We start from the raw sequence: 22,316 nt of genomic DNA on the forward strand, positions 1-22,316 counted from the left end.
CTGGGGACAGCAGGTTTGAGAGTTTAATGGGAATTCAAGTAGAGGATTGGGAACAGTTTGGAAGCCAGAACAGAGATCTGAAGCACGATTGACAGCACCAGCAGCACATTCCAGCACCCCTGAGCCCAGGCAATGGCTCCCTGGCCAGCAAGAGCCCTCAGCAGGGACAGAGCTGCCTGAGGGATGCTGGACTCTCTCCTGGCCTTCTCCTGACACAAAAAGCACCAGAAACAGAGACTGAATGCAAACCCACACTGTTACATCGGACAGGACCTGCAGTGAGTCCACAATGTCCATCTCCATGTTACCCAGACCAGGGGTAAGCTCTGCCTCTGGGACTTTGCAGGAGAGATTTTCCACGCTTCCTTCCACAACTCCACATTACAAACAACAGCCTTGCAGAGGTTCAGCCAGTGCTCTGGGAACACTGAGAGCCTCTGCACTGCAGGGTTATTGCTGTGCAAAGGAGGTGACAAGTTACCAGGCAGGAAATCAGCACTGCCCGAGCTCCTCAGCTGGACAGGAAGGAAAACCAGTGCTTAAATTGAACTGTAGGTACTGGAATCTATGCAATAAAAGCGAGTTATTTGCATATATAATTTTCAATTATTTCTGTAATGCGAAAGCTTTCACTGTGGGATTCAGGCAGCACAAAAACTACCCTGTGGTGAGCCCCTCATTGCCCAATCCCACCTGGAGATCAAAGAGAATCATCCCTGAGCAAGCCAGCACTCCTCACCACCCAGCGTGCCCAGCCCCAGCTGGCACACACGGAAGATCTGAACCTCAGGGATGGGAAGGAAGCACGAGCTGCTGTCACACACACCCAGAGCCACGGGGCTCCCTGGGGACAGCTGTCCTGGGCACTACACCCATCCACGGACTGAGCAGGAACTGGGATTGTGCACTAAAGCCAAGGCAAGAGGCTCAGTGATGCTGAGGGAAGTGCAGGAGCTCGGTACACATTGATCCTGGGATTTCTGGGAAGCAGCAGGAATGAGGGACAGTCCTGTGTGGCCACAGACTCTCTGCATTACCAAATGCAACCGTTTAGGAGAATTAAATCAGTGCTAAGTACATTCCTCTCATCCTCCCTCCTGGGAAACAAGATATATTATCATAGACTCTATTTATAATTTAAATATATTCTAACTTTATGCCAGTGCCAGTGTGTACAAGTGCTTTACACACTCTCGACCTTGGACAGACACTGGTCAGCAGACAGGGTCTGGAATTATGTGGGATCATCCCAATCTGCATCACAAGTGCAACATGCAGTGAAATGAAAGAGATGAATTTGTGTGACCTGACGTGGGGCTGTGCCCCTCAACGGGGCCCTAACTGGGAAAAAGAGTCACCCCAAGGGCAAACACCAGCTCCACAAGTGCTTCCAAGCACAACCAGAGTTACTGCACATCCCAAGAGTCGTTTCCCTGAACAGACCGGGCTGAGCCATGGCCCAGCCTGGCCAGGACATGATCCTTCCCCTCAGATCACCCAGCTCCAGCTCAGCCCAGAGGAGCTGCGCCATGGATCCAGCGCTGGATCGATGCATGATAACCAAACCCAGCCCCAAGCCCAGCCCCTGTAACGCCCCCTTTGTTCAAAGTGCATTTCAGACTGAGATGTAAACAGAATCATACAGAGAGGACAGAGAGGAGACAAGCGAAGGGTTCTAACCCCAGGGAGTACCTAGCGAGTGCGTGGGTTACTGCCAGGGGCTGCTGCAGGGCTGCCCCTCACCCCTCACTGCCCCAGGGCCGGCAGCAGGTCGGCGATGCTGTCCACGTAGAAATCGGGGACCAGGCCGTGCCTGGCGGGACAGCCGCTGTCCTGGTGGCCCCGCACCTCGTCCAGGGCCGTCACCCCGGTCAGCGTGAGCAGCGTGGTCAGCCCGCAGCTGTTGCCCATCAGGATGTCCGTGTCCAGCCTGTCCCCCACCATGATGGTGCGAGCGGGGTCCACCGGGAACTCCTGCGCCACGCAGTCGAACATGAAGCGGTTGGGCTTGCCCACGATGAACGCCTCGCGCTGCGCCGCCGTCTCCACGGCCTTCACCAGGCACCCTGTCCCTGGGGAACAGACAGAGGGATGGATTAGGGACAGGCAGAGTGTCCAGGGCCTTCCCCAGGCACCCTGTCCCTGGGGAACAGACAGAGGGATGGATTAGGGATAGGCAGAGTGTCCGGGGCCTTCCCCAGGCATCCCAGCCTTCACCAGGCATCCTGTCCCTGGGGAAACACAGAGAGGGATTAGGGACAAGAGTCTCCACAGCCTTCACCAGGCACCCGGCGGGATCATGCAGAGGGATTAGAGACAGAAGGCTCTCAGCACCCACACGAGCCAGGACAAATCCGCTCAGGTCACTGGGAATGGACGCCTCAGCTTTGCAGGCAGAGGGACGGGTGGGTCCCAGGGGAAGTGGTGCTTAAAGCCTGCCAGGAGGTGGGAATTCCGTCCCGCAGTGTCGAAAGGGAACTGCCATTCCCAAGAAAAGGATCAATAAGGATTCCCTCTCTTTCCTCCGGGGTGCTGTGGAGGAAAGGCTCCGGGACACCGAGGCTGCCTCAAAGAATCCCAGGATAGCTGGAGGGGACCTCTGGAGACCATCCAGTCCAACGCCCGTACCAGGCAGGGCCACCTGGATTAGGTGACACAGGAATGTGCCAAGGCGAGTCTGGAACATCTCCAGACAGAGACTCCGTGACCTCCCTGGGCAGCTGCTCCAGGGCTCCGCCACTCCCCAGGGAAAAGGTCCTTCCTGAGGCTGAGCTGGAACTTTCTGCGTTTTACCACCACGACCCCGAGGCACGGAGAGCGCCCCTCCCCGGGCCCACCCGCTCCGCCCCCCGGCCCCGCGCACCGGGGATGCCGGCGCCGCCCTCGAGCGGCAGCCGGTGGTCGCGGTTGGTGCCGACCAGGAGGCACTCGGGGCCGCCGCGCAGGAGGTACCGCAGCGCCTGGCACAGCTTGGCGTAGCTGAAGTGCTCGTCGAAGCCCACGAGCACGGCGCGCACGGCGGGCTCCAGCGGCGCCTGCACCCAGTCGGCGGGCGCGGGCCCGGGCAGGGCGGCGGGCCCGGTGCCCACGTGCGGGATGCCCACGGCCTCCAGCTCGGCGGCCAGCGCGGCGCTGCCCAGCACGTAGGCGGCGGCGCCGGGCGGCAGCGCCTGCCGCAGGTAGCGGGCGGCGCAGAAGGCCGAGCTGAAGATGTGCCGGGGCTCGGCGGGCGGGAAGCCCAGGCGCCGCAGCTTCTCGGTGTAGGCCGCGCGCGTCCGCCCGCTGTTGTTAGTCACGTAGCACAGCCGCTTGCCCGCCGCCGCCAGCCGCTCCAGCGCCGCCGCCGCGCCGCTCACGGCCGCCTCGCCCCGCCACAGGACGCCGTCGCAGTCGAAGAGCAGCGTGTCGGCGTTGGCGAGCGCGGCCCGCGCCGCCTCGCCCTCCAGCCGCCGGCAGCGCCGCGGGCCGCCCGCCGCCATCCCGTCCGCCATGGCCGCGCCGCCGCGCCCGAGCGCCCCGCGGACCCCATTGGCCCTGCCGCGCCCCGCGCCCGCCGCCCGCGCCTCCCCATTGGCCGCGCCCCGCACGGACCGCGTCCCCATTGGGCGGCGCTGCCGGAGGCCACGCCCGCCCCGCCGGGAGCCGGCGCCCGGTGTCCCCCCCCTCCGTCCTCCCGCGCGTCGCCGCCGATGGCGCCTGGCGCGCCGCGCTGTCATTGGCCGCCCGGCCCGAGGGCCCGCCCCCCGCGCGCTGCTATTGGCCAGGGCGCCCCGGCGCTCGTTCGGTAACGCGTTGGGCAACTCCGCGGTAACTCCTCGGGAACTGCTCGGGCTCCGCTCCGCCGGGGCTCAGGGCTCGGCGGTCACCGGGGGCAGCGGAGGGACCGTGCTCCGACACCGCCCGCCGGCGCCCGGAACCTCCGCGCGGCGGGCGCGTTCCCCGCCGAGCCCCGTCCCGTTGTTATGACGACACGGCCGTAAAGCCGCCATCTTGCGGCGCGTTGCGACACGGGGGCCGCGATGGCAACGGGCGCGGGGCCGGCTGCGCTTACGGCAGAAGCGGCCGGGCCGGGCCGGGGCGCGGCCGCCGCGGGCTCCGGGCCCCCCGCGCCCCCCGCCGCCCTCATCGGCCTCCAGCCGCCCTTCGGCGAGCAAGGTACCGCCCTCACGGCGCCCCGGCCGGCGCTGCCGGGCCTGGGGGCGGCGCGGCCCGCTGGGTGAGGTGGCCGGCCCGGTGCCGCCAGCGGGGCGGGAGGCGGACGGGTCTCGGCGTGCCTCGGCCGGGGTCTCCCCGCTCCCCTCCCTCATCCCCCGGGCGGAGCGGCGGGGCCGGGTGGTGTATGCCGGTGCCGGGAGGGGCTGGGGGGCTGCTGGGACGGGATCCCGGGGCAGGGAGCGGAGACACACCGAACGCCCGGTGCCTCGGGCCTGTCCCGCGTCCCGTGTCCCGCCCCGCTGACGGCGCTTTCCCCGCAGACGAGGATGACGTGCACAAGTGCGGGCGCTGCCAGTCGGAGTTCAGCTCCCTGCAGGAGTTCGTGCAGCACAAGCTGCAGAAGGGCTGCCAGCGCCCTCCCGACCCGCTCGCCGGGCTCCTCGGCCACGAAGGACAAAAGGTGACCGCGGCCTCTCCCAGCCGGGGCTGGAAATGATTGGGATGCTACGGGCTGTTGGGTTGGAGGGGAGGGAGCAGCGTGCTCGGGCAAGCAGGACCTGCCTGCTGAAAGGTGCTCTGTGCCAGCAGGTGGTTCCTGCTGTCGAGGAGTCCATCACTGTTGCTCACATTGTTGTCGAAGCATCTTCCATAGCAGAGGAGATCAGCGACGCCTCGGCCATCGTAGGTGAGCTCTGGGGTGCCTTGGTGTGCCCGGGGCGTCTGGTAGCTGTTCCCTCATCTGTGACCTCTTCTGATGGCTTTGGGTCGTGGTTGGGTGGGTGACACCTCTGTGTCACTGGGATTTGGGGCTGTTCCTGCAGAGCTCTGGGAGGCAGCCCTGGGCCAGCCCTGGAATCCTCCCCCATCAGGGCCATGGAATAGTCATGGGATGGGCTGGGTTGGGAGGGCCCTCAAAGCCCACCCAGTGCCACCCTTGCCATGTTTAGGGACACCTTCCACTGTCCCAGGGTGCTCCAAGCCCTGTCCAGCCTGGCCTTGGGCACTGCCAGGGATCCAGGGGCAGCCACAGCTGCTCTGGGCACCTGTGCCAGGGCCTGCCCACCCTCCCAGGGAACAATTCCTTTGCAATATCTATTGCAAACCTACCCTCCTTCAGCCTAATTAATACAACTAATTAATACAAATTAGATGTTAAGCTCTGTTCCAGAAGTGCCCATTTTATGCTGCCATAATGAGAAGGTTGCAAAGATTCAAGTGGCAGGTTTAAAATATCTTTTCTCCTTCTTCGTGCATGACATGCTGAGACAGTAGATGATGGTTTGTTGTCCTGTAAAGAAGCCGACTGTGTCCCCACCTTTTCCCAGGCAGTGGGCACATCAAAGAGGTCATTGTAGCAGGAGACCATGTGTTTGAGAACCCGAATGGCCACGTGGATGGGGAGGTCAGTGAGGAGCAGGACGCTTCCAGCGAGCTGACCAAGGTCAAGCTGCAGGTGAACAAGGAGGGGCGATACGTGTGTGAGCTGTGCCAGAAGACATTTAAAACTGTGAGTATCCCCTCTGCTGTTGTGGGCTAGGGAGCCTTTTAGGCTGGCTGTGAACCTTAGAAGAGCTCCCTAGACTCAGTAGCAGTGGGCTTTACTGCCTGCCCTTCCCAGAGGGAAGTTCTGCTTTCACAAGGAGCCTTGTTGTTCTTTACAGCCAAAATGTAAAATCTTTAAACTATTTGGAAATTCTTTCCCTAGGCCAGCATCCTCAAAGCTCACATGATCACCCACAGCAGCAAGAAGGACTATGAGTGTAAACTCTGTGGGACTTCCTTTAGGACAAAGGGGTCTCTGATCCGACACCATCGGCGGCACACGGGTAAGAGTTCTCCCAAAGAAGAGCTCCTTGTCACGGGAGCTGTCTGTGGCTATCCTTTTGCCTTGCAGGGGAACTCCTTGCTGCTTCCCATGTTTTGCTGAGACCACTGAGCTCCTCAGCATTTGGGGTGCTGGGAGGCAGTGGAAGGTTCTGGGATAGGCACAGTCGTGTGCTGTAGAAAGCTGAACATGTTCTTCAGCCCGTCACACAGAGCTGATCCACACAGTGCTGGCTTTAAAATGGTTGTTTTGATTCTTGTCATTTCCAGATGAAAGACCTTACAAATGCAAGAAATGTGGGAAAAGCTTCCGGGAATCGGGAGCTTTGACTCGGCACCTTAAATCTCTGACACCTTGCACTGAAAAAATCCGCTTCAACGTGACCAAAGAAATAGTTGTCAACAAAGATGATCTGCCACCAGGTCAGTGGTGCTGCCAAGACCTGCCTCCTGTCTGATAAAGCCAAACCCTCCCAGCACTTGGAATAGAAATTCCTTCTGGCACAGGTGCCCAGAGCAGCTGTGCCTGCCCCTGGATCCCTGGCAGTGTCCAAGGCCAGGTTGGACAGGGCTTGGAGCAGCCTGAGATGGTGGAAAGTGTCCCTGCCCATAGCAGGGGTTGGAACTGGATGACCTGCAAGATCCCTTCCAACCCAAACCATTCCATGATAAGAAATAATCTTATGGTTTTGAATTTACGTTTTTTATGCCACAAAAAAGTAATTTATACAGCAAAGTTACCTCAAAGCCAGGTGTGAACTCAAGAATGTTTGAGAATCTGGTACGAAGGTGGTGTTAACAGGCACCTTGTGCTCTAAGGCAGATTTTTAGGGCACAGGGAGTTGCTGAGGGGTGCATTTCCCCTTCATTTCTTGCAGGTTCATTTCTTGCAGGACCCTGCAGCTCCACCACAGACACAGTGTCCTCCATAGCGAGCGAATCCATCGAGGCCTCCCCTGTCATCCACCTCGTGACAGATGCAAAAGGCAACGTGCTCCATGAGGTCCATGTGCAGATGCAGGGACTGCCCGTGGTGGATGCAAAGCCCCTGGAGGCAGATGTGAGTGTTGTTTGATTCAAACACCCTCCGTGTGTTTTACACAAAGAATGTTTCACCTCAGAGCAGAGGTGTCTGGGGTACTGGCAGTAAATCTGAGTGTGGAATGAAGGGCTTCCTTTGGTTGGTTTCCTTCTGGGCTTGTCATCCCTTGGGTTGTCAGAGTACAGATCCACCTCATCCTCCTCCTCAGCCCAAGGCATTCCCTGGCTGATCTTTCAGCCCCATAGCACAGCACACCCAGACAGAGTGGCACGCGCAGCGGTGTTGCTGTAGAACATTGTGGGTTTGCTGTGCCCAACTTCTCTTTGTTTCTGCAGCAGCCGCATCCCAAGGAGCTGCCCTGCGAGGGGGAAGTGAACAGTGAGAACCTGCTGAGGCAGGCCATGAGGAATTCGGGGATTGTCATCGAGAGGGTGGCTCTGGAGGAGGTGCCGAAGCCGGATGAACCTGTGGCAGCTGCTCCAGAAGAGCTGGAGAACAAAGGGATGGAAGTAGAAGAGGAGCCGTGTGTGGAGCAGTGTGTTAAACTGGAAGGAGCAGAGTCTGTATGTTTGTATTCCATCAGCACATTAATTTTTTAACTTTCCTTGTCTGTATTTGGGTGTGGGCAGCTGTTGTCCTCATGTTGTCCTCGTGTGTCTGCCTGTGCCTGTGGCTTTGTCAGGTTTTAGAGTTACATTGTGCAGGTGTGATTTAAGGGAAATGTTCCTTCACACATGTGCTGTCTCTTTCACAACGGAGATCTCTTTCCTGTCCAAGCTGGAGTGTTAAATTGGGAATTTGGGTAGCAATCCTAACTGGACACACCAGTACAAAAATAGAAAAGCAGTTTTCCCATTTTCTCTCCAGCAGACACCTGCAGAAGGAACCAACGGGTACAAACGTTACATTTGCTCTCACTGTAATGAAGCCTTCAATGAAGTTGCTGCCCTGGAAGCTCACAGCAAAAGTCACACAGGTAAAGGGCTGCTGGGGCTGCTGTGTGACACAAGCTCAGTGACCTCAGCTGGGTACAGCTCCTCTGATGAGGAGAGACTGCAGGACCTGGCTCTGGTCAGTCTGGAGAAGGGAAGGCTGAGAGGGGATCCCATCAATCCATACAAATCCCTCCCAGGGGTGTCAGAGGATGGTGCCAGACTCTGTTCAGGGACAGGATGAGGAGCAATGCCCAGAAATTTAAACACAACAAAATCCATGTTAACATGAGGAAGAACCTCTTTGCAATGAGGGTGGCAGAGCCTGGGACATGTTCCTGTGTCACCTGCTCCAGGTGACCCTGCCTGGCCAGGGGCTGCTCTGGATGATCACCAGAGGTCCCTTCTCACCCCAGCTATTCTGGGATTCTGTGAAAGCCCACCCACGTGGTGACAATACAATTCCTCCCCTTCTCCAGGTTGCTTTTTGTGACAATTCAGTTACACCCGTACCACATCCTTGCGCTGCGGGATACCCTGATCAACCACACCTTTTTCTCTGTGTCCCTCTAGAGTACAAACCTTTCAGGTGCGAGGAGTGTGGCAAGGAGTTCACCAAGGGCTACCTGCTGAAGAAGCACCAGGAGGTGCACGTGAACGAGCGGCGCTTCCGCTGCGGGGAGTGTGGCAAGCTCTACAAAACCATCGCCCACGTCAAGGGGCACCGGCGCGTGCACTCGGACGAGCGGCCCTACGCCTGCCCCAAGTGCGGCAAGCGCTACAAGACGAAGGTGAGCCCCAACCTCACCTCACCAACCCCCTCGCTGCTTCCCCACTGCCAGGCTGTGGCACAGGGCAGGAGGCTTTGCTCCTCAAAGAGCTCGTCTGTCTCTCATAGCTCAGAGAACCTGTGGCTGCTCCATCCTTGCCAGTGTCCAAGGTCAGGTTGGACAGGGCTTGGAGCAGCCTGGGACAGTGGAAGGTGTCCCTGCCATGGCAGGGGGATGGAATAAGATGTTCCCTAAGGTTCTTTCCAACCTCAACCATTCAGTGATTCTGTGAGCTGAAACTCCAGGAAGACGTTTTGGTTTAGTGGGCAAAAGAACAGTCTTTGTAAAACCATCACATTTCTGAAGAAACTGTTCCTTCATGTGTGGAACAAATATGTGATAACAGTGTCCTGGTTCTGGCCAGGATGAGGTTGATTTTTGCAGTAGCCAGGAGGGTGCATGTCTAGAACATTCTGGTATGAGTGTAAGGGGTTCCTTCTCTCTGTTATCAGGGCAGGTCAGTTGCTCACCTCTTCCTCACTCTCTGTCACCAGTAGTGTTTTTTTATCTTATTTCTGTTTCTGTAAATTGTTCCTATCTCAGTCCATGATTTTCACCTTTTGTGCCTCCAATTCTCTCCAGCCCACTGTGAGGGGAGGGGGAGAGGGAGAGGGGAACAAGTGAGTGCCTCTTGGTTTGGAGACTCATGGTGTGAGCACTGGCTTGGGAAGTACCATTCCTAAACCACCACCCAAGAAAATCATCCTATAAAAGATGCTGAGTTGCACCCTGGGAGCAGAACCTCACATCTGTGAGTTGGCCGTGTCCTTTCTGAGCGCTTGCCTTGCCTCCCTGCGCGTGCAGAACGCCCAGCAGGTGCATTTCCGTACCCACCTGGAGGACAAGCCCTACGTGTGCCAGTTCTGCAGCCGGGGGTTCCGGGAGAAGGGCTCCCTGGTGCGCCACATCCGCCACCACACCGGCGAGAAGCCCTTCAAGTGCTACAAGTGCGGCCGCGGCTTCGCCGAGCACGGCACCCTCAACAGGCACCTCAGAACCAAAGGTGAGCAGGGCACCCTCAGCAGGCACCTCAGAACCAAAGGTGAGCACGGCACCCTCAGCAGGCACCTCAGAACCAAAGGTGAGCACGGCACCCTCAGCAGGCACCTCAGAACCAAAGGTGAGCACGGCACCCTCAGCAGGCACCTCAGAACCAAAGGTGAGCAGGGCACCCTCAGCAGGCACCTCAGAACCAAAGGTGAGCAGGGCACCCTCAGCAGGCACCTCAGAACCAAAGGTGAGCAGGGCTGGGCTGCCCTGGGCCTGAGCTGGGCAGGCTGGGAGTGGTGCTGAGGGTGCATCTCACACACTTCACAGAACCACAGGACACAGGCTCAAGCTGCACCAAAGGAAATACAGGTTGGATATCAGATTATTTTTACAGAAAGAAATGGAATGGCCTGCCCAGGAGGTGGTGGAGTCACCTCCCTGCATGTGTTTATGACAAGCCTGGATGTGGCACTCAGTGCCATGGTTTAGTTGAGGTGTAGGGCATAGGTTGGACTCTCTGATCTTTAAGGTCTCTTCCAACCTGGTCATTCTGTGGATTTAATGACTCACATGGAAGTGGGCATGTTCTGGGAAGGAAATGTCTGAGTAAAGTTCTCAGCAGTAATCTGGTTTGGTGGGATTAGTTGCACTGGGCTTGCTGCTCCTTGAGCTCCTAAGCAGGCATTTCCAGACTTCTTCAGGTAGTGCTGACGGTGTTATTCCAAAGGAATAATACAAGTTTACTGGAGGAAAAATGGACTTTTGTAGGAGGTACTGAAATGTATCAGCAGAAAAGATCAATGATTTAAAATATACCCAAATTCTTCCTGTATGTTCTTCACACATGGCTTGGATACCCTGAGTGGTTTTACCACCTGCATTTACCCATGTTTGGAATTGCACTGGAGAGCTGCTCTGCTCCTGGTGTCACAGGGACTCTCCTGGGCTGTTCCTTGGCCTGTCCTGGTGGGCCAAGAGCCCCTCAGGTGCCACTGGTCACTCGTCCATGGCATCCCCGTGCTGGTGCTGCAAAGCACCTTCCAGCTGCTACTGGAGATGGACACAAACAGTGATGTTTTTCTGGAATTCCCTGCAGGTGGCTGCCTCCTTGCTATGAAGGAGGTGGAAGAAGTGATGGTGTCAGAGGAGAGTCAGTCTGCTGACAACTTGGCAGCCACAGTCCTTTCAGAAGACCCGCACACGGTTCTGGTGGAGTTCTCCTCAGTGGTGGCAGACACCCAGGAGTACATCATCGAGGTGAGAAGGGGCAGCCAGCCTGCCCACTGGGAACTGAGCACAAGCTTTGGTCAGGGAAAACCCTGCACTTGTTCATGTTCCTGCTCCAGGCTTTTGGGAGAAGGTAAAACAGGCCCTGCCCTGCCTGCACGGCCCCAGGAGCCAGTGGGATCAGCCTTGTTTGGAGGGAAAGCACTTGGAGCTTCCCCACCCTCCCAAAGTGCTGTGTGTGCCAGGAGGCTGAGCCTTAGAACTTCTGACCACACCAGATTTTTAAGTCCTCACAAGCTTGCTTCAACTTTCCCTCCTATTTTCTCCCATTTCTGTTTATCTTACTTTGTCCCAGATAATCTGTGTTGTTTCTAACAGAGGCTGCCAAAAGCAATGAATTCTGCATTTCACTTTCTCCCCTCTGTCACACAGAGCCAGCTCTCATCCCAGCAGGGTAACACAGCTCAGTTATTGAGTGCTGCCATAGTTCTTCTCCAGTAAGGGAAAAATCTGCTGCGTGGCCAAATCCTGCTGAGGGAGGACTTTCTCTTTCAGTTATTTGTGAACATTGTGCATTCATTTTAAGTAGTTCCTGATAATGGGATTGGGAGGGAATGTCAAGGAGTTGTCTTTGGAGCAGCTACTGCATGTGAGGGGAGCACAAAGACTTGTGTAAAAGATTAGTGAATTATATCTTGGTGATAAAATTCTTTTCATAAGAACCTAAAAAGAGAATAATCTTATTTTGTCTTCCAGACTTCTACCGAAGACATGGAGACCAGTGAAGCTACTGAAATAATAGAGGGAACAAGACATGAGGTAAGGCAGTCCTTGGGTGACAGGAGGGGTGGCACATTGCAGAGTCTGCGCTGGGGTGCACAGCTGCAGCAGAGCTGCTCCTGTCACTGCCCCAGGGGTGACACGAGCAGCGATGACTGCCCTTAACTCTGTCAGTAAACGCAGCCCTGTCCCTGGCAGGTGGACAGCCACATCATGAAGGTGGTGCAGCAGATCGTGAACCAGGCCAACTCGGGCCACCAGATCATCGTGCAGAACGTGACGGTGGCCGAGGGCGGCGCGGGCGCCGACGCCGCCGACACCATCACCATCGCCACCCCCGAGAGCCTCACCGAGCAGGTGGCCATGACCCTGGCCTCGGCCATCGGCGACGGCGCCGTGCTGGCCACCGACGGCGGCCTGGCCGCGCAGGAGGCCACCGTCACCATGGTGGCGTCCGAGGACATCGAGATCATGGAGCACGCCGGCGAGTTCGTCATCGCCTCGCAGGAGGGAGACGTGGAGGTGCAGACCGTGATCGTGTGAGGGGTGGGAGTGCTCACCTGGGCACTGGGGCTGCTCGCGCAGCCAGGGGACACTCCTGGGGCGGTGCAGGTCTGAAACGGTCTAGGACAGGTCTGAAACGGGATAGGACAGGTCTGAAACGGGATAGGACAGGTCTAAAATGGGATAGGACAGGGCAGGTCCGAGGTGTTCTCAGTCTAAAACCAATTCCAGGAGTTAAAGCCTTGGCCTGGTCACCCTGAGGAGACCGACAGGTCACAAGTGGCACTCAGTATTCTGTACAGCAGCCTTGAATGAAGGAAGATCTTTTGGGAATCAGCCCACCACTCTGCCCACCACTGGGATGGCAGTGGTCTGGCTTTTAAAAGGATTCAGAAAGTGTAGCAAGTATGTGGGGTCTCACAAGGGATTTTTTCAATATATGCATTTAAAACAAGTTGAGAAAACCAAACCTAAGGAGTTGTGGTGTGTGTTGAGCACCATGGAAACACTCTCATGCCTTTAACCTCACTCCTTCAGGCCTCCCAAGGCACAGTACTGCAGTATTTCTCCTTTCTTTGGTATCCTGGACAAGTAGCCTTATGTACTGGTCTGTGAATGCATCATTGTACCCTGCAATGCCAGCCAGGCTGCTCCGAGAGCCAGCCTGGGGGCTGGAAAGCCATATTGTATAGGAATTTGGTTTTTTTTAAACCGTATTTGGATTTTTAATTGCATATTGTACAGATTTGGCATGTAAATAAATACATTTTTAAAAATAAAGTTATTTAAAGTTCTTACTACATTTTTTCCAATTTCTCTTCTGTTATACTCAGAAGAATTTCTGGAAGGAGAGGTGAACAGGGACACTTTAATTTCCTTCCTGAAGTTAGTGCTCCAAAGCTGCAGCCGGACATGGTTTCTGCAGGTAAGATCCTGCCAGAAATCATTCTTGCAGTTAAATACACACAGCCTATTGTAGTCATTGTTAACAGTCATGGCTTAATTGTTTCCCTAAGAAAGATAGAAAAAGATGCTGCTTCCTCAAAATTCACAGGAGCTCCGTGTTAGCCCTTCCCAGAGAGAAAGATTCACCTTGGGAAGATGAACCAAATCCTTATACAGGGGCCAGGACTGAGCTGGCCCTGAGTCTCACTGAGGGAGGGAGCTCCAATGAGGCACCAATATGTGAATTCTGCAGTAATCTTGTTCCAAATCTGCAGTTCCAGAATCTTGTTCCATAGTCTGCCTGGGGCAGCCAAGCCCACTGCTGAACTGAAGTCTTAGAAAACATTTAAAAATGCCCAGAGAAACAAGGATATCTTCATGTTTTCTTCTTCCTTTCCAACGTGGTAGGAGGGTTAAAGATTTCCTTTAAGTTCCTCCAGATCCCTTTGGAATAAATGTTTCTGTAGACGAGGGGTCTGTCATGAGGCTGGGAGCCCCCAAATCTTCGGGATTTGCACCATTCGTTGGTGGTCTGGTTGGTGAGGGCCAAATACAGACTGAAGGAGCAATATCCCCCCAGCACCAGGGTGAGCAGGATGACAAACCCCAGCATGAAGACAATCCTGGGGAAAGTCAAGAAAAGGTGCTGCAGAGAAAGAGAAAAGTAAATTAAAATGTGGGAGGGTTGAATCCCATGGGCACTGCACAGCCCCAGCTGGAATGCACATCCATGTGCACGTGGAACTGTATCAGCATTCTGTGGGGTGTCCTGCTTTAACACCTCCACAAAGGTACCTCAGGGACTCTCAGCTGTTTCCTAAACCTTACTACATCAGCTCATCACTGGGATGGAAATTCCTTCTCTATGAACCACATATAAACTGAGTGACAGATCCTGGAGACAGGAACCTGTAGAATGGGAGGTGCTGTGAGAAAAAAAAACCATTTCTGAAGGATTCAGCAGTGGCAGCTTTCTAAATCTAGTTATAAAACAGCTAAAACCCTGCAGCCTGTCCCCAAACCTGCAGTCTGCCCCAAAACCCTGCAGTCTGTCCCCAAACCTGCAGGCTGCCCCAAAACCCTGCAGTCTGTCCCCAAACCCTGCAGCCTGTCCCCAAACCCTGCAGCCTGTCCCCAAACCCTGCAGCCTGTCCCAACCCTGCAGTCTGCCCCAAAACCCTGCAGCCTGTCCCCAAACCTGCAGTCTGCCCCAAAACCCTGCAGCCTGTCCCCAAACCTGCAGTCTGCCCCAAAACCCTGCAGTCTGTCCCCAAACCTGCAGTCTGCCCCAAAACCCTGCAGCCTGTCCCCAACCCTGCAGTCTGCCCCAAACCCTGCAGTCTGCCCCAAAACCCTGCAGCCTGTCCCCAAACCTGCAGTCTGCCCCAAAACCCTGCAGTCTGTCCCCAAACCTGCAGGCTGCCCCAAAACCCTGCAGTCTGTCCCCAAACCCTGCAGCCTGTCCCAACCCTGCAGGCTGCCCCAAACCCTGCAGTCTGTCCCAAAACCCTGCAGCCTGTCCCCAAACCTTGTAGTCTGTCCCAAAACCTTGCAGTGTGTCCCCAAACCCTGCAGTCTGTCCCCAAACCCTGCAGTCTGCCCCAAAACCCTGCAGTCCGCCCCCGTGCTGGAGGAACAGAACGCAGCTCCTGACAGCAGAGCACCAGCCAGAACGTTGCACAGCACTGACCTGGACGAGGAGGGGGATCCCCACGGGCTGCTCCTGGCCCTGGGCATCCAGGTAGGTGCCGTGCAGGGCGCTGGAGAGCAGCAGCACGCGCACGAGCAGCGCGGCACTGACAGCGGCCACGGCGCCCGCGGTGGCCGTCAGGGACAGCAGGTAGAGCAGGAACAGCCCCGCGTTGCCGGCCCCGATGCAGTTGTTCACCCACACGCAGTGGTGGTCAAAGCGGTGCACGCACGTCCTGCACACGCCTCCGGGAGGCAGGGGCAAAACGAGAGCCTCGGGGTCAGAACCCAGGAACTCCTCTGAGTGCCCTGGAGGGCTCCAGCCCCTGCCCGGGGGGCTCAGAGACCTTGGCACAGAGCCCCAGACCCCCGTGCCTTTGATTTTGACCCATGGAGAAAATTACCACCTTTATATAAAGAATTAAAGTCAAGAAAGTTTAAGTAGAATAATAGTTAGCGTGTCACAGGGTGAAAAATAGATTTTTGAATTTTTAGAATGGGGGCTAGGGGTCCCAAAATGGAGGAATTTGGGCGTACCCTGTCCTTCTTTCTCCATCCTAGCCCCCATCTTCTGGGTGATGCTGGCACTTTGGGATTGGTTTAAGGCAGAAGCTCACTGTCTAACATAGGTGATAAGTATTGGGAAGTTATGGTAAATAATGCACACATAGTTTTTAGTATAAAAGATGACGCCAGTGTGCCTCAACCCAACCTGCCAGACAGACCTATGGCAGGTTGGAGAAGGAATGTTACAGATAAGAAATAATAAACAACCTTGAGAACAAGAACAGAGGAATCCTGACTCCTTCAACTGCCAGGCTGGAGAAAGAGGCTTGTACATATCTCAGAGTCTCTCTGACCAGCAGAGATTCTGAGCTCTTGGCACTTGGTTTTTAAGTAAGCAGTTGGATCTTTAGGTGTTTTTTAAGCTGGAAATGTGTGGGAGTTGCAGTCGGGGTTTAGCTGGCAGCTTTTGAAGCAAATAAATTCAATTGTGGATCCTAAGCAAAACAACGTATTCCATTTCCTCTTTTATTCACCAAGACTGCAGCTCCAAGGCTTTGGTTTCTCTGACAGCACTGCCTGGCAAAGCACCTGAAAGGCAGAGATTGGAGCTCCCACCTTTATTTTAGATGGTAAAATGAGGTGGTGGGCTTCTCATCCCTGGCAGGGTTCCAGTCAGGCTGGCAGGGCTTGGAGCACCCTGGGCTAGTGGAAGGTGTGCGGGGTGACATGAGATGGGCTTTAAAGATCCCTCCAGCCCAAACCAGTACAGGGTTCTGTGACTATGAAACAATCCTGATCTGAGGTCCTGACAGCTGACAATTTCTGTTATCAGCTGTTCCTGACCCTGAATTATCCCTCAGAACTGGTAATTTCTGTGAGAAGCAACAGCACCCAACCAGCTCCAGGGATGGGCAAATGCAGCTGTGACCTGGGACCTCAGGAACACAAACCCAGCCCTGTGAGCCCTGAGCTGGTAACAGAACAGCTGTGGTGGGAACTGCAGCTCCTGGGGCAGAGTTCCTTTGGGAAGCTCTTAGTGCCATGGTTATCAAGGAATCTCAGATCCTTACTGCAGTGCTTGGACCTGGCTGGTTTCTCCAGGGTGCACGTGGGACACACGAGGCCTCTCTGGAACAACACCCCATCATAGGCATAAACCTTAGCCAGGGATGCAGCGTTGGATTTGGTCACTGTACCTGCCAACGAGACAGGAAAAAGAACTAAACCATGGGATTTGCAGCAGGTTTTTGTGTTTTCAGGGAGCAGGGTGTGATCTCACCAGGGTTGGCCCGGGAGCAGAGCAGGAGGCAGCCCAGGTTGCCAGCCAGCAGCAGGTAGGGCAGCAGCAGCAGCAGCAGGTGGAACTGCAGCTCCCAGCAGTACACGAACACCTCCCAGGTGTACTCCCCAAACACTGCAGCCTGCAGGGCCACGTGCAGCACCACAAACAAACAGCTCCTGCCAGCAAAGGGACAGGCTGCTTAATACCCAGCATCCTGATTAACAGGTCAAGTACACCCAGAGGTGATCAAAGACTTCCCAAATGCAAGGAGACACCTCTTTTAGGTTTTCAGGCCAGCTTGGATTGCATATTAATAGTGTTTTCTCCATCCACTGCCTTCTCCTTCTCTTCTTCCCACATATGCTCCTTTAAATATGTCAGCTCAATTCCCTGCTTTATTCACATATACTTTGGATTTTTTCCCCTGTCAGTACAAAGTCCTATAATCACTTGCTGCTGACAAAATATGCCACAGCAATAGGCCACAAAACATTCTGCTGTGAAAGCAAAGAAAATAATCTTTAAAACTCTGCAATAATAGCTGGTAGGAAGTAAAAGGGTGGCAGGAGGTGGGCAGTGAGCACCAGTTCCAGAGCATGTGGAGACTCCCAGTGCCCCCAGCACCCTGGCAGTGCCACCTCTCTGTCTCAGGCTGTGTTAGAGCAGGGCATCAGCAGAACAGGCACCAAGCCACCCCAGCACTCCCAGCACAGCTGCAGACCTGCAGCCCTGCAGTCACTGGCACAGCGAGCTGCTGTCCCCAGAGAAAAGGTGTTTGAACCCTTCCTGAGGCACCCGAGTGCACAGACACACAGAATGCACCTGAATGCAGCAGGCTGCTCTGCAGCTTCCCCCCAGCCACCCGGACAGCCAGCCTGCTGGGCTGGCACTAATGGGATTGGAGGCAGAGGATGGAGATGAGTCTGTCTGGCTCCATCTGCAGCTGCCACAGAGGCTGTGGTGATTCCTGTGGGATGCAGGATCCCACCAGTGCGACCAACATCTGCTACTGAGCCACATTATCAACGTTTGTCAATATGTTCCAACATTTCAGGGCTCCACCCTCCAAACAATGAGCGGGGAAGGCAGAGGCAGCAGCGTGGCAAACCTCAAAGGGAGCCTGGAATCCTGGCAGGCATCCCAAATGGAGACAGAATTCCTAAGGATAATACTAGAGCTCTGGTGGCAGGAATCCCAACAGTAACCAGAAATAAGAGAAGAAAATAATTCCAAAGGCACAAAAGTGCAATACCTTGTGTGGAAGAGCCTGTGCAGTGCCCGCTGTGCCTCCCTCTGCAGCTGGCTGGGGATCAGCAGTGCCAGCACCTGAGGAAATGAAGGAAATGGCAGGGAACGTAGGAAATGGCAGGAAATGTTACCTGACCATCCCTGCTACCTCGGGGCAGGCTCAGATTGAAGTACAACCCTCCTCCCTCAGCTCTGGACCTGCACAGCCCCAGCACTGGGGAGGAGGCTCCTTTTCAGGAGAACCAAAGGTGGGAGAGGAGACCTTCAAGACCATGAAGCCCAGCCATAACACAGAATCACAGAAGGCTGCACAAGCCCTTCAATCTCCTGGATCCCAACCTGTGCCCAGTGCCCACCTTGTCCCAGCCCAGAGCTCTGGGTGCCACCTCCAGGTGTTCCTGGGACACCTCCAGGGATGGGGACCCCAAACCTCCCTGGGCAGTTCCCATGCCTGAGCCCCCTCTCCACGAAGGAGGAAGAGAGGCAGGAATGCTGCTGGGGTTTTCCACAGGGGTTCAAAACCCTCCCCAGGCCCAAACAAACATATCTGGGTTAATGTGTGAAAGTTCTAAGGAGCTTAGGCTGGGTGTGGGGAGGGGCTGGGTTAGGCAGGGGATAGAACTGAGCAATTCCCCAGCTACAATATGCTCCATCAGCCCATCTCACAGATCAGGGAGGGAGATAAGCAAAGGGATAAAGCTTGTGGCCTCCAGAAAAGAAAGGGGGGAAAAAAGAGCCAGCCAGATCCCCAAAAATGCAGTTTGTGCAGCTCCAGCCCATGGCTCCAGGTCTGACTGTCCTTTCAAGCACAGCTGAAGAAGGAGCTGCCCCTGACCATGGAGTGAGTCCCCCAGGCAGGGCTGTCCCTGAGGAATTGCCTGCTCTGAGCTGAGATCTCTGGAGCAGGAATTGCCTGCTCTGACAGATCTCTGTAGCAGGAATTGCCTGCTCTGACAGATCTCTCTCTGTAGCAGGAATTGCCTGCTCTGACAGATCTCTCTCTGTAGCAGGAATTGCCTGCTCTGACAGATCCCTGTAGCAGGAATTGCCTGCTCTGACAGATCCCTGTAGCAGGAATTGCCTGCTCTGACAGATCTCTCTCTATAGCAGGAATTGCCTGCTCTGACAGATCCCTGTAGCAGGAATTGCCTGCTCTGAGCTGACAGATCCCTATAGCAGGAATTGCCTGCTCTGACAGATCCCTGTAGCAGGAATTGCCTGCTCTGACAGATCTCTCTCTGTAGCAGGAATTGCCTGCTCTGACAGATCCCTGTAGCAGGAATTGCCTGCTCTGACAGATCTCTCTCTGTAGCAGGAATTGCCTGCTCTGACAGATCCCTGTAGCAGGAATTGCCTGCTCTGACAGATCTCTAGAGCAGGAATTGCCTGCTCTGACAGATCCCTGTAGCAGGAATTGCCTGCTCTGACAGATCTCTCTCTGTAGCAGGAATTGCCTGCTCTGAGCTGACACATCTCTATAGCAACACAGCAATTAGAGAGGCTGTGCCTATTTCTAGCTGACACAGAGGGAAAATATGCAGTGAGAGCTTCTTGCCTCAGATGTGAAAGACCAGGAGGCAAAAAGCATATGTGGAGCTGAGAAGATGCTAAATATTTTGGTGTGAACTGGTGCATCTCAGCTCGGCGGCTTGAGGGATGAGTGTTTGCAAAAAGAAGATTATTTTTTCCAATTGTGCTGTAAAATGAAACACAACCCAGCAGAAAAGAGCCTGCGGAAAAGCTCAGCACTCTGCAGCCTAATGCCAAGTGCCCTCAGCTGCTCCTCCAGGCCCTTCACCACCCCATGACCATTTTCTGGATGCTCTCTAAGATCTTCAGACCCTTCTGATACTCTGGGGTTTGCCTTGCTCCTTATCTTAAAATCATTTATCTTCTATTGTGACCTTACATTTAACATTGCCTGTATTCATATCCCAGGTAAAATATTGATTACATTCATATGTATTTATTTCCCAGGCACAAGTATTGATTGGATTCCCCCAGACAGTGGCTTCATACCGCAGCAGTAATTTAATTGCTGCTGTTTAAACACTTCATAGCAGCAAGTTATTAAGATATGGGGGAAAAAAATCAATTTCTCTGCACAGTGTGTCTATAAACCAAAAGGAAGTATAATGCCAGTAATAAAAAAAGTCTGTCTGAACTCCTGTGAACAGCATTAAACATAATTTTCAATTTAAGTGATAATTTTCTCATCCTTTACCTTCCAAAAATATTACAGCATTTTTTTTTCCTTTTCATTCAGACACAGCCCAACAGACAGAAAAATGAACTGGTGCTTTCCCAATTCCCCGTTTTTACAATAAAATGCCAATTCTTAATCCTCTTTTAAAGCTCTTCATTCCTGCTTCTTTCTTACTGAACAAGAGCCTGCAGCATTAGTACACACATTAAAGAGCTTTCCCTCAAATATCTGCCACCACTCATAATTCTCTCCCTATTTTAATCCTCAAACCTCCCCCACCTTTTTCTTCTTGATGACAGCAGCAACACCACAAAACTGCAAATCCCTGGGGCCCGATTCTTATTTAATTTTTCTGAGATGTGTTGTGGTGTTAGTGAGGAAGGCACTTCTGGCATGGTGGGAAGCTCCAACCTCACCCCAGACAGGCACGGGCAGGGCTGGGAGACCCAAATGATTTTTACAACCTGCTCGGGCAGGATTGAACCATCTCAGAGAAGTGTATTTCTACTTCCTATCTCACTTCCTTGAGAGCAGGCATTAAAGCAGGATGAAATATATTATCACTCTGACCAGACACACTGGCTTTTGTTGGGTTTTTTTTGCTAACAAATACAGCAGTTGCACTAATTTTAGCACACAAAGCAGGGCGGGTTGCCAGCAGGGCAGCTGCTGGTTGCCCTGGTAGCGCAGAGCTGTACCTGGCTGGCCCTGGTGACACTCCTGGTGAGGAAGCTCTCCTGCCTTCCCGAGATCAGGCACAGCAGGGCAGCCACGGCCAGCACGGAGCACAGGTACAGCAGGAACAGCGTCAGGAAATCCATGCCGAGCCCTGCAAGGGAGAGGAGAGGCTCTTGGACCCCTGGGTGCCATCCTGCAGCAGAGCCTGGCATTGCCTGTGCCCAGGGACGGAGCAGCCCCTCCAGCAGCAGCCAGCACTGAGGGCAGCTTTATGTATCTCTGCAAGAATCCCCATATCCTTTAGGCTGGAAAAGCCCTCCCAGCCCATGCAGTCCCAGCTGTGCCTGATGCCCACCTTGTCCCCAGCCCAGAGTTCTGAGTGCCACCTCCAGGAAATCCTCGGGCACCTCCAGGGATGGGCACTCCAAACCTCCCTGGGCAGTTCCAATCCCTGAGCACCCTTTCCACGGGGAAATTCTCCGAAATATCCCACCTTGAGCCTCCCCAGCACAGCCTGAGGCCGTTCCCTCTGCTCCTGTCCCTGGAGCACAGCCCGACTCCCCGGCTGTGCCCTCCTGGAAGGGAATGCCAGAGAGGGAAAAGATCCCTGGGGATCCCCCTTTGCTCCAGGCTCAGCCCCTGCCCGGCTCCCTCAGGGATTCTCCATTCCCCTCCCGGCCCCGTTCCCTTCCCTTCAGGGATTCCCCATCCCCTCCCGGCCCCGTTCCCTTCCCTTCAGGGGTTCCCCATCCCCTCCCGGCCCCGTTCCCTTCCCTTCAGGGATTCTCCATTCCCTTCCCGGCCCCGTTCCCTTCCCTTCAGGGGTTCCCTATCCGCTCCCGGCCCCGTTCCCTTCCCTTCAGGGATTCTCCATTCCCTCCCGGCCCCGTTCCCTTCCCTTCAGGGGTTCCCCAGCCGCTCCCAGCCCCGTTCCCTTCCCTTCAGGGATTCTCCATTCCCTTCCCGGCCCCGTTCCCTTCCCTTCAGGGGTTCCCTATCCGCTCCCGGCCCCGTTCCCTTCCCTTCAGGGATTCTCCATTCCCTTCCCGGCCCCGTTCCCTTCCCTTCAGGGATTCTCCATTCCCTTCCCAGCCCCGTTCCCTTCCCTGGCGGTGCCGCAGCCCCGGGCTCACCGGGGCCGGCCCGGAGCAGCCGCGCCGGGCGGAAGCGGCGCCGCTCGGGGTTCGCGGCGGTTCCAGCGCCCTCCGGCGCCTCGGCGGCCCCGGCAGCGCCTCCGGCCCGGCGGGGAGCGGGGCGCGGCGGTGAAGCGGTAAAGCATCGGTGAAATCAGCCCGCCAACCCCGGCACCGCCGCGCTGCCGGCGGATCGGTACCGTGCGGGCTGGTCCCGCCTCCGTCCTGCCGCTGCTCTCACCCGTGCCGTGCCGTTCCTCGGCCATCGCCAGAGATTCCGGCGGGCTTGTGGCCCTCGGTGAAGTCTCTAAAATAAATTTCCCGTGCTTTCCCCGAGCTGTGAG

The 22,316-nt window shown here is 55.4% G+C and overlaps 3 protein-coding genes across 7 annotated transcripts; 1 reads left to right on the top strand and 2 right to left on the bottom strand.

Moving 5' to 3' along the window:
* Positions 1 to 10: 10 nt before the first annotated feature.
* PGP (phosphoglycolate phosphatase) lies at positions 11 to 3,602 on the bottom strand. Its single transcript, XM_058815726.1, has 2 exons — positions 2,864 to 3,602; positions 11 to 2,072 (listed from the first exon to the last, which is right to left on the bottom strand). Exons 1-2 carry the CDS (start codon positions 3,600 to 3,602, stop codon positions 1,747 to 1,749), a joined length of 1,065 nt encoding a protein of 354 aa, XP_058671709.1. The 3' UTR covers positions 11 to 1,746.
* A 1,026-nt stretch (positions 3,603 to 4,628) lies between these two features.
* E4F1 (E4F transcription factor 1) lies at positions 4,629 to 13,059 on the top strand. Of its 4 annotated transcripts, none has more exons than XM_058815721.1 (12): positions 4,629 to 4,840; positions 5,481 to 5,662; positions 5,861 to 5,981; positions 6,250 to 6,402; positions 6,858 to 7,039; positions 7,357 to 7,584; positions 7,889 to 7,997; positions 8,527 to 8,744; positions 9,588 to 9,864; positions 10,870 to 11,030; positions 11,757 to 11,819; positions 11,979 to 13,059. In XM_058815721.1, exons 1-12 carry the CDS (start codon positions 4,648 to 4,650, stop codon positions 12,321 to 12,323), a joined length of 2,232 nt encoding a protein of 743 aa, XP_058671704.1. In that variant the 5' UTR covers positions 4,629 to 4,647; the 3' UTR covers positions 12,324 to 13,059. The 4 variants fall into 4 exon arrangements, with proteins under 4 accessions (XP_058671704.1, XP_058671706.1, XP_058671705.1 ...); XM_058815723.1 differs by having other exon boundaries at positions 9,588 to 9,786; XM_058815722.1 differs by having other exon boundaries at positions 7,892 to 7,997.
* On the bottom strand, positions 12,836 to 21,401 carry ZDHHC4 (zinc finger DHHC-type palmitoyltransferase 4). Of its 2 annotated transcripts, none has more exons than XM_058815727.1 (7): positions 21,333 to 21,401; positions 20,860 to 20,990; positions 17,960 to 18,033; positions 16,705 to 16,883; positions 16,496 to 16,621; positions 14,920 to 15,164; positions 12,836 to 13,875 (listed from the first exon to the last, which is right to left on the bottom strand). In XM_058815727.1, exons 2-7 carry the CDS (start codon positions 20,980 to 20,982, stop codon positions 13,606 to 13,608), a joined length of 1,017 nt encoding a protein of 338 aa, XP_058671710.1. In that variant the 5' UTR covers positions 20,983 to 20,990; positions 21,333 to 21,401; the 3' UTR covers positions 12,836 to 13,605. The 2 variants fall into 2 exon arrangements, with proteins under 2 accessions (XP_058671710.1, XP_058671711.1); XM_058815728.1 differs by having other exon boundaries at positions 21,195 to 21,344.
* Between the last annotated feature and the right edge of the window lie 915 nt (positions 21,402 to 22,316).

This window comes from Ammospiza caudacuta, chromosome 17 (assembly GCF_027887145.1).
Source record: "Ammospiza caudacuta isolate bAmmCau1 chromosome 17, bAmmCau1.pri, whole genome shotgun sequence".
NCBI lineage: Eukaryota > Metazoa > Chordata > Aves > Passeriformes > Passerellidae > Ammospiza > Ammospiza caudacuta.